This window comes from Orycteropus afer, unplaced genomic scaffold (genome assembly GCF_000298275.1).
Source record: "Orycteropus afer afer isolate SDZICR_OR568_19922 unplaced genomic scaffold, OryAfe1.0 scaffold00053, whole genome shotgun sequence".
Taxonomy (NCBI): Eukaryota; Metazoa; Chordata; class Mammalia; order Tubulidentata; family Orycteropodidae; genus Orycteropus; species Orycteropus afer.
The window spans coordinates 5,205,292-5,215,325 of NW_006921640.1; the positions used below are offsets into that span (position 1 = coordinate 5,205,292).

General features: G+C 39.1%; 1 protein-coding gene across 1 annotated transcript in view; it reads left to right on the forward strand.

The window, feature by feature from the left end:
• Positions 1 to 10,034, forward strand: part of KIF13B (kinesin family member 13B) — a 351,480-nt gene that overhangs the window by 247,733 nt on the left and 93,713 nt on the right. The window contains exon 36 of the mRNA XM_007938771.1: positions 2,379 to 2,490. Coding sequence (XP_007936962.1) covers positions 2,379 to 2,490 — 112 coding nt within the window. The remainder of the gene's footprint in view (positions 1 to 2,378; positions 2,491 to 10,034) is intronic.

Here is a 10,034-nt window from a genome sequence, read left to right on the forward strand (position 1 = left end):
AGTTCCTCAAGGTTAAGGTGACTGTTAAGGTATATGGGTGAAAGTGACATGACTTACCCATTTTTCATTATCTGACAGGGCTTACAGTATGGCTATGGCTCCATCTAAGCCACATCTATATACATACCATTTGAGATGTTCTTATTTGAGATGTTTGAATACATGAGACATTAAGAGTTATTACTCTTATTCTGATGTGTTATTAACATTGTGTGGGAGTGCCAGCTGGGAAAATTACCCATGAAGCTAGCAAAGCCCGTAGTGTGCCTTGGGGAAGAGGTGACACCTACATTATTTGTCACAGGGCCATTATACACCAGAGAGCTAAGGTGCTGACTCCATATCAGCTACTTAGTTTTCCTCATAGAGAATAGAGTGCCACTATGTCAGCTGCCAAATAGGGAAGAAAAATCTAGAATATGAAAATAATTGATTGTCTAATTAAGTAAGTTACCTTCAAAACAACCTTTATGAGCTTAATACTTCACATAAAGCATGAAGTTTTTATTCCTTTGAGAGACTCTAAAGATCACTGACCTTAGTGTTCAGTCACCTGGATTACATGAACCTATAGCTTCCCAGACAGATAATTAAATGTAAATGCAAAAAAAAAAAAAAAACCACACTAAAGTATGTAAATCAATATGTGATTCATAGTAAAAAGAATGTTCCTATGGTGAAGTATCTTGAAGTTCATAGTTTTCCTAATCATACATTTGTGTCTATTTTGTTTTCTTGCTTCCTTAGGCTAAACATCATACAACTTTTAAAAAATAATATCCAGTACAGATAGAGTTCCTAGGGAAAAGTGGCATTCTCTGAGGTAAACAGGATCCAGATCACTTAGGGTTTATTGATTTTATGATCAGTACTTAGGTTGCTGCTAAAAGCAGATAGCTTTCCAATACGTATCTGAAACCTGAGAGGCCTTCCCACCTCGATCCATCTTCAAGAGCAGTGAAAAACTGACTGTTCCCCATACTGCTTTTCAAGCAATTAGTAATGAAAACTCACTTTAATGGTTATGGCCATTCATCTATGGAATACTAGCTTAAACTAATATTGAACACTGTTCTTTACCTCAAGTGAAAAATAAGTCAGAGTGATTATTAGAGGATGAAGAGAAAACTTAAAGCATTTAAAAGATTTCCATCTCAACCCCATTATTGCTTTTTATACAAATAACAATTGGTTGGGGTATATTTCTTTACTAGATAGGCCTGATGCTAAAAGTACTTTGATGATATCAGTAAGACTGTGGAGCCTTACAGCTGTGATTTAATCCATTAACTGGCTGTCCTTTTCTTGTATTATGCAATGACCTCTCTTTAATGGACATTTACAAGGTAAATTTAGAGTACAATAAAACTTGTTAATTCAGAGATTTCTGTAATTGAGAATTTGTGATTATTTGATTTGATCTTAACTGGAATTTATCTTTAATATCTATTAAAAATGAGAAAGACTTACTTCTTTAGAAATTTTAATTTCATGAACATATTTGAAAATACTTTATCGAGTGGATAGAAGTATACAGTTCTGGAATGGAGAGAAAATATACCTTAGAGTAGTAGAGTTGCAATTGGGTTTCTGTTTAGAAACTGAAGTAAAAAGGGCAGAAAAAGCCTAGACACTTTAGGGAGGACTCAAGTGATTCTAATTATGTTCTCCATATTTTGTGGAGACGTAACATTGTATATATAGTAGGAAGAATATGAGAATGGAACTTGGGAAATTGTAAATTGTAAACTATAGAGCATATCTAAATGTAAGGTATTTTTCATTAGGGAAATTAATATTGTAAACAAGATTAAGCATGTAAGAGGAAAACACTTAAGTAATCAAAGTTAACATGTCCTATAAGGAGCTCTGGTGGCATAGTGGATAAGGCATTTGGCTGCTAACCAGAAGGTCAGTGGTTCAAACCCACCAGCTGCTCTGTGGGAAGAAGATGAGGTAGTCCACTTCCATAAAGATTTATGGCCTTGGAAACCCAATGAGAGTCGTTATGAGTTGGAATCTTGATGGCAGTGGAGTTTTTTCTTTTTCTTTTTTTTATAAAGAGAAAGAGGAGCTCTGATGGTGTAGTAGTTAAAGCATTTGGCTGCTAAAAGTTTCATGATTCAAACATACCAGCCGCTCCACTGAAAAAAGATGGGACGATCTGCTTCACAGCCTTAGAAACCGCACGGGAGTTGTTGTGAGTTGAAATCGACTCTGTGGCAGTGAGTTGGTATGAAGGGAATAATGTATATATGAGTTTTATTAATATATAACAACTTTTTCATAAGTTATCTTTAAAAAAACAAGATGAAGAAAATGGCATTTTTTGTTAATTGATTATTTTGAAACAAAATTACTGGTTTTGTCCTTAATAGGGTCGGTGGGAAAGTCAACAGGATGTATCCCAAACAGTACTTTCCAGAGGAATAGCTCCAGGCCCTTCATCTGTTTCTGATTCTCACCAAAATAATCATTCTCCTGATCCAGGTAAGATACATTTTCATTTGTCAATCACTGTCCTGAAGTTTGATCATATTTCAGAAATTATTTAAATTGGTACTTCCTGCCAAGTAACCTCTATTCTACTAATTAATGTCCATCTGAATTTTCCTTTTTATTGTGTAAGCATGTTGAAAGGTAGTGATTTTTGAATGTTAAAACTTACCTTGCATTCTTGTGATAAATAATAAATACCACCTGATATCATTAAAATATTATACATTCTTTATGTTACATGATTCCATTTGCTAGTATTTTGTTAAGGTATTTTGTGTATATGTTCAGTGATGGATCTCTGCTTGTAATTTTTTTTTTTCTCTTAATGATGAGCTTCTGAGGTTTGCTATCATGGTTATGTTAGCCTCAAAAGTGACTTGGAAAGTGTTTCCTCCAGCTAAATTTTTCAAGAATTTTCTATTTCATCTAGGTTATTTATTTTTATATATGTCACAATATTCATTTATCCTTTTAATGTTTGTAAAATTTGTTGTGATGGCCCTTTCTTTTATTCTTATTGATAATTTATTTCTGTTTCAGTGTTTCTTCAGTAGTTTTGCAATGACCTTATCAGTTGTATTCATCTTTTCAAAGTTTTGGTTTTGTTATTGTCTTTATTTGCTATTCTATTGACTTTTGTTCTTATTATTTATATCTGCATTACAAAAATTATATGTTATGTTTCATGGTCATTCTATAAAAAATACTTTCTAATTTCCCTTTGATTTATTCCTTGACTCATAGTAACATGAGTTATAACAAATCAGCATGCTAATTAATTTTCCATTATTAGTGAGTTTTCAAGATAAATTATTGTAATTGATTTCTCACTTAATATCATTATGATCAGTAAACAGACTCTTTAATATTTCAGTCTTTTGAGTTTTGAGACTTACTTTTATGTCCCAGATTATGTTCTCTTGGTGAACATGCCATGTGCACTTGAAAGGAATGTCTGCTCTACTTTGAGGCATATCATTACTAAGTTGTCAGATGCCATTGAATTATTTCTGACTTAGAGTGACCTGACGTCCAACAGAACAAAATACTACCCAGTCCTATGCCATCCTCACAGTTGTTGCTATGTTTGAGCCTACTGTTGCAGCCCCTGTGTCATTCCATCTCACTGAGGGTCTTCTTCTTTTTTGCTTGCTCTCTACTATACAAAGCATAGGGTACTTCTCCAGGGACTAGTCCCTCAGAGTATGTGAGCCACAATCTCACATCCTCACTTCTAAGGAGCATTCTGGCTGTACTTCTTCCAAGACAGATTTCTTTGTTCTTCTAGCAGTCCGTGGTATATTCACTATTCTTTGCCAACACCATAATTCAAAGGCATCAGTTCTCCTTCACTCTTCCTGATTTCTTGTCCAGCTTTCGCATGCATATGTTGTTAGGTGTCGTCTAGTTGGCTTCAACTCATAGCGACCCTATGTATAACAGAACGAAACATTTCCCAGTCCTGCACCAGCCTCAGAATCCTTGCTATATCTGAGTCCAGCATTGCAGCCACTGTGTCAATCCATCTCATTGAAGGTCTTCCCCTTTTTCGCTGACCCTTCAATTTACAAGCATGATATTCTTCTTCAGGGAATGGTCTCTTCTGACAACATGACCAAAGTAGGTGAGACAAAGTCTGCCCATTCTGGCTTTCAAGAATGAAAGCACTGCTACACTTCTTCCAGGACAGATTTGTTAGTTCTTCTGGCAGGACTTGGTATATTCAATATTCTTTGCCAGCAGCACAACTCAAAAGCATCAACTTTTCTTTGATCTTCCTTATTTGTTGTCCAGTTTTCACATTCATATGAGGCAATTGAAAATACCATGGCTTAGGTTAGGTGCACCTTAGTCTTCAAAGAGACATCTTTGAACTTCAGCACTTTAAGGATGGTTTCTGCAGCAGCTTTGCCTAGTGCAGTATATCGTCTGATTTCTTTCTTTCTTAATTTTTTATTTTAAGAGTTTGTTTTACATTTACCCTTATGTGTACATTTAGTTTCACTCCCCATTTACCATGCCAAACCCTAATCCAGTCTCCTCCACTCCCTGCCCAGTAACTCTCCCCCGTGCCCCCTGTGTTGTTATACACTCCTGTTTGTCCTGCATTTCCTCCATGTGAATGTTGCCCCTCTGGTGCCCCATGGTCGATTGCTCCAAGGAGTGCATTTCCATAGAGTATGTGGGTATGTCACCTTGGGTTGAGTGGTCTGCATGTATATCTTGTTTACTATTGGGCTGAGAGCCAGCCCCTAGGAGTGAGCTTATTCCAGGCCCAGAATGTATTCCAGGACCATAGTATTGGGGGTCTTACCAGACTCCATCCGACCAGTAATTCTGGTATTATTGAATTTTTGGATTTTGTTCCACGTTTTTCCTCCCACTCTATCCAGGATCTCCAGATTTGATCCTTTCCTGAGTGATTTCTTGACTGCTGCTTCCGTTACTGTTGACTGTGGAACCAAGTAATATGAAATCTTTGACTTCAATCTTTTCTCCATTTATTGTGATGCTGTTTATTGGTCCAGTTGTGAGGATTTTCATTTTCTTTATGTTGAGGTGTAATCCGTACTGCAGACAGTAGTCTTTGATCTTTATCAGTAAGTGTTTCAAGTCATCTTTACTTTCAGCAAGCAAAGTTGTGTGTGTCACACATTGTTAATGAGCCTTCCTCCAATCCTGATGCCACGCTCTTCTTCATAGTCTAGCTTCTCAGATTATTTGCTCAGTATACAGATTGAACAAGTACAGAGAAAAGATACGACCCTGACACACTGCCTTCCTGGTTTTAAACCGTGCAGTATTCCCTTTTTCCTTATAAGCACAGATAAATGTGCTTATTCACATTCTTTGCAATGTTATCAATAATTTGTTATGATCCACACAATCGAGCACTTTTACATAGTCAGTAAAACACAAATAAACTTCTTTTCTGGTATTCTTTGCTTTCAGCCAAGATCCATCTGATATCAGCAATGATATCCTTCATTCCATGTCCTTTTCTGAATCTAGCTTGCATTTCTGGAAGTTCCTTGTCAATATACTGCTCCAACCATTTGTGAATTATCTTCAGTATGATTCTACTTGCATGTGATATTAATGATATTGTTTGATAATGTCCACATTCTGATGGATCACCTTTCTTTGGAATGGGTATAAGTATAGACTTCTTCTAGTCAGTTGGCCAAATAGCTGTCTTCCAAATTTCTTGGCATAGAAGAAGAGTAAGTGCCTCTAGCATGGCATCTATTTGTTAAAACATCTCGATGGGTATTCCATTAATTCCTGGAACCTTGCTTTTGCCAATTCCTTCCTTGTAGCTTTGACTTTTTCCTTCAGTGCCATTGGTTCTTGATTGTATGCTGTCTCATGAAATAGGTGAATATTGACCAATTCATTTTGGTCCAGTGACTCTGTGTATTTCTTCCATCTTCTTTTGATGTTTTGTGCATCATTCAGTATTTTGCCCATAGAATCTTTCAGTATTGCAACTCGATGCTTGAATTATTTTTTTCATTTCTTTCAGCTTCAGAAATGCTGAGTGTGTTCTTCCCTTTTGGTTTTCTAACCCCAGGTCTTTGCACGTTTCAATATAATAATTGACTTTGTCTTCTTGAGCTATTCTTTGAAATCGTCTGTTCACCTCTTTTATTTTGTCATTTCTTTCATTTGCTTTAGCTACTCTCCATTCAAGAGGAAGTTTTAGAGTCTGTTCTGATATCCATTTTGTCTTTTTTTCCTTTCTTCTCTTTTTAATGACCTTTTGCTTTCTTCATGTATGATGTTCCTTTTTTTAAAAATTTTTATTGTGATTTGGGTGAAAGTTTATAGAGCAAATTTATTTTCTATACAGCAGGTTATATATACTTTTTGTTTCATGACATTAACTGTAATTCCCCACAGTGTTACAGCTCTCTTCCCTCTTCCTCCCTGTAGTTACTTCTTCCCTGTGTCCTCCCCTCCCATGCACTCCTACCCTCCAAGCTGTGTCCCTGTGCAAACACTGCCCTTCTGTTCTCCCATGATTCATCACCCCAAGGTGTGTATCTACCTGATGTAAATATTCACCCTATATGTCTGCCTGTTGTTTGGCTGGAAGCCACAGGAGTGAGTTCAGTTCCAGACCTGAAGGGTAACTAGAGGTCATAATCTCAGTGGTCTTACCAGAGCAGCAAACGTGCTTTTTTATGATTTTGAGTTTTGTTCCACATTGTTCTCCCACTCTATCCAGGATTTCCTGTGCCGATCCCCCTCCAGGTGGTTGACAGTGGTAGCTGAGCACCATCTAGTTTTTCTGGTCTCATGGTCATATCGGCCGAGGATCACATGGTCTACTAGTTCCTTGGACTAATTGTTTCCATGAATCTTTGGTTTTCTTCATTCTTCTTTGCTCTGAACGAGGAGAGACCCCTTGTTGCATCTAGATGACTGGTTGGAAGCTTTTTTATTATTATTTATTTATTTATTTTAAGAGCTTGTTTTACGTTCAACATAACACATACATTTAGTTTCATTCCCCATTCTCCGTGTCCAACCCTAACCCAGTCTCCTCCCCTCCCTACCCTGTAACCCTCCCCATGTGCCCCTCATATTTATGCACTCCTGTTTGTCCTGCATTTCCTCAGTTTGAATGTTGGTCCTCTGGTGTACAATGGCCTATTGGTCTAAGGGATGTATTACCATAGAGTATGTGGCTGTGTCATCCTGGGTTGAGTGGTCTGTGTGTACGTTTTGTTAACTATTGGGCTGAGATCCCGCCCTTAGGAGTGAGTTTTATTCCAGGTGCAGAATGTATTCCAGGTCCATAGTACTAGGAGTCTCACCAGATTTCATCTGACCAGTAATTCTGGTCATTATTGAGTTTTTGGATTTTGTTCCACGTTTTCCCTCCCACTCTGTCCAGATTTGATCCTTTCCTGAGTGGTTGGCCTTGGTAGCTGGGCACCATCTAGTTCTTCTGGTCTCAAGGGCCATTGTGTCCTATGGCTGATTGCTTCCAAATATCTTGTCTTTGGCTTTGGTAATTGGTACATAATTTGAATAATAGTTGTATTAACTGGCCTTCCTTGTAGGCATATGGATATTATCCTATCACTGACAGCATTGTATTTCAGGATAGATCTTGAAACATTCTTCATGAAGATGAATGCCACACCATTCCTCTTCAATTTTTCTTTCCTGGTATAATAGATCATATGGTTGTCTGATTCAAAATGGCCAAAACCAGTCCATTTCTGCTCACTAATGCCTAGGATATCGATCTTTATGGTTCCATTTCATTTTTGACAACTTCTAATTTTCCTAGATTCATAGGGAGGTTTGTCAATCTACTTCTGTAGTGAAACCCAAGGAGGGATCACTATGAGTCAGATCCGACTCAACGGCAGTGAGGTTTTATACTTCAGACATTCCACATTCTTATTATTAATGGATGTTTGCAGCTGTTTCTTCCCATTTTGAGTTGTGCCCCATCAGCAAATGGAGGTCCTGAAAGCTTTACTCCATCTCCATCTTCTCATTAATAAGGTCAGCTCTGCTTTGAGGAGGCAGCTCTTTCCCAGTTGTATTTTGAGTGCCTTGCAACTTGAGGTACTCATCTTCCAGCACTGTATCGGACAGTGTTTCAGGGATATTCATAAAGTTTTCCAGTAATATACGAGACAGTGTTTCATTGCTGTTTGTAAGCTTTTCATTGGCTGATATTTTGAGAAGGAGATGTCCCCTTCCTTCTTCCCAATCTGTCTTAGTCTGGAAGCTCTGTTGAAACCTGTCTACCATGGGCGACCCTGCTGGTATTTGAAATACCAGTGGCATAGCCTCCGGCCTCACAGCAACATGCAAGCCCCTGCAGTATGACAAACTTGACAGGTGAGTGGTGGTTGCATACTGCTTGAACAATTTCTCTTAGAAAGATAAGAACGAGGCCGGTCCCCATGAGGCGGAGGTCAAAGATGTCCCAAATGTCCAAACTACCATGCCACGCCATCATTTCAGACATTAACCCCTCCTCCTCCTCCCAGTAATTTCCCTAGTCTTAGGGTTCTGTATTTCGCTGTAACGCCTCACAGAACTCAGATACCCAAGGGTTCGTCTCACGTAGTAGTGGTGGAGGCTGGCAGGCTGGCGAGTCCCAGGTCCGTGAGTGGGTCTGGTGGATCCTCCCAACTCTCGGGGTTTGATGAACCTTGATCAGCAGATCAGACGGCGGCTGCTGTCCCCAAATCCAGGGGTGAGATGAGGATGATCCAAGAAAACAAAACTGGAGTCCAGCAAGGCAGGACTCAAGATACATTCCACCTGTGTTTCCCCAACAGAATTAACCTAAATCCCATCACAGAGTCAATTGCCAGTCATTATAGGGAATGACTACTACCAGCTGCCCGGCCAAGTTGGTACCTGACCTTAACTACCACACCACCCCAAACAGGCATGGATAATGGGATTTACAAAACACCACAGAATGGAGGGCAATGGCTGGAAGGGCCACATCAAGCAATTCAGTGCTTTGTACCCCCTGGCTCTTCTAGCCATTAGCCCTTTCATAGTTGAAAGATTAATTTGCCCCTCCCAATTATATTACCAGTCCCAAAATCATTAACAATTAGTCTTTCAGCAAGGCAAAGAGTCCTAAGGGTGAGATTATTCAGATACCAGCCATTCAAGTCTGCTGTATTTGTCCATTTGATCCAAAAGTTTTTTTCTCGTTATCGTCCTTATAGTATCTGATAATATTTAACTGAGATGATATTATTCCCTTGTTCTCAGTCTATCTTTAGATATCAGCACAATGTTGAATTTCCCCTGCTGCATAACCCATTTATTCATTCCTTTACCTTCAGCTATTATTTCTCCTTCCTTCCATTAGTCATTTATTTTTACCCAAACTTTCCCACCTTGGGAGGGGACATCAAATTCAGCTGTTGTGCCTATCTATATTGCTGGTAGCAAGATCAGTCTAGCAAGTGCTTCCCCCTCAGTCCATTCCCATTCATGCTGGGTATGGTTACACAGATACAAAACCAGTGGACTATCTCGACCACTGGGCAGGATGGTAGTATTCACTGTCAGCCCGAGTTTGGCCAGATGGGGAGAAGGTACAATCCATCCCATAAGGCCCTTGGGAATTCTGGCATACAGATTCAGAGATATAGACAGAGTTTCTTGCTTAGGGATCACCCCAGCCTTCGGCATCTGCAGCTGCATCCCAGGTCCAGGGACCACAGCTTCTGGCAGGAAGAAAGCAACGTTAGGTGAGGTGGGGCAAAACTGTACAGTGGCACCAGCATTCTCCCCCACTCTTTCTTCACCAGATCCCCGAGAAAAGCGTAGGAATCTGTCGAGTGGTGATCCTCCCTTTGCCCCCCTCATGTTGAGTGTAAGCACACATTCATGAAGGCATGCGAGCCAGCCCTTTAGGCCTTTACCTCCCCCAGTTTTAGACAACAAATGTTTCAATTACCCATTCCAGTTCTCTATCAAACCATTACTTTGAGGATGGTATGCAACATGGTATGTCCACTTAATATGATGTTTTT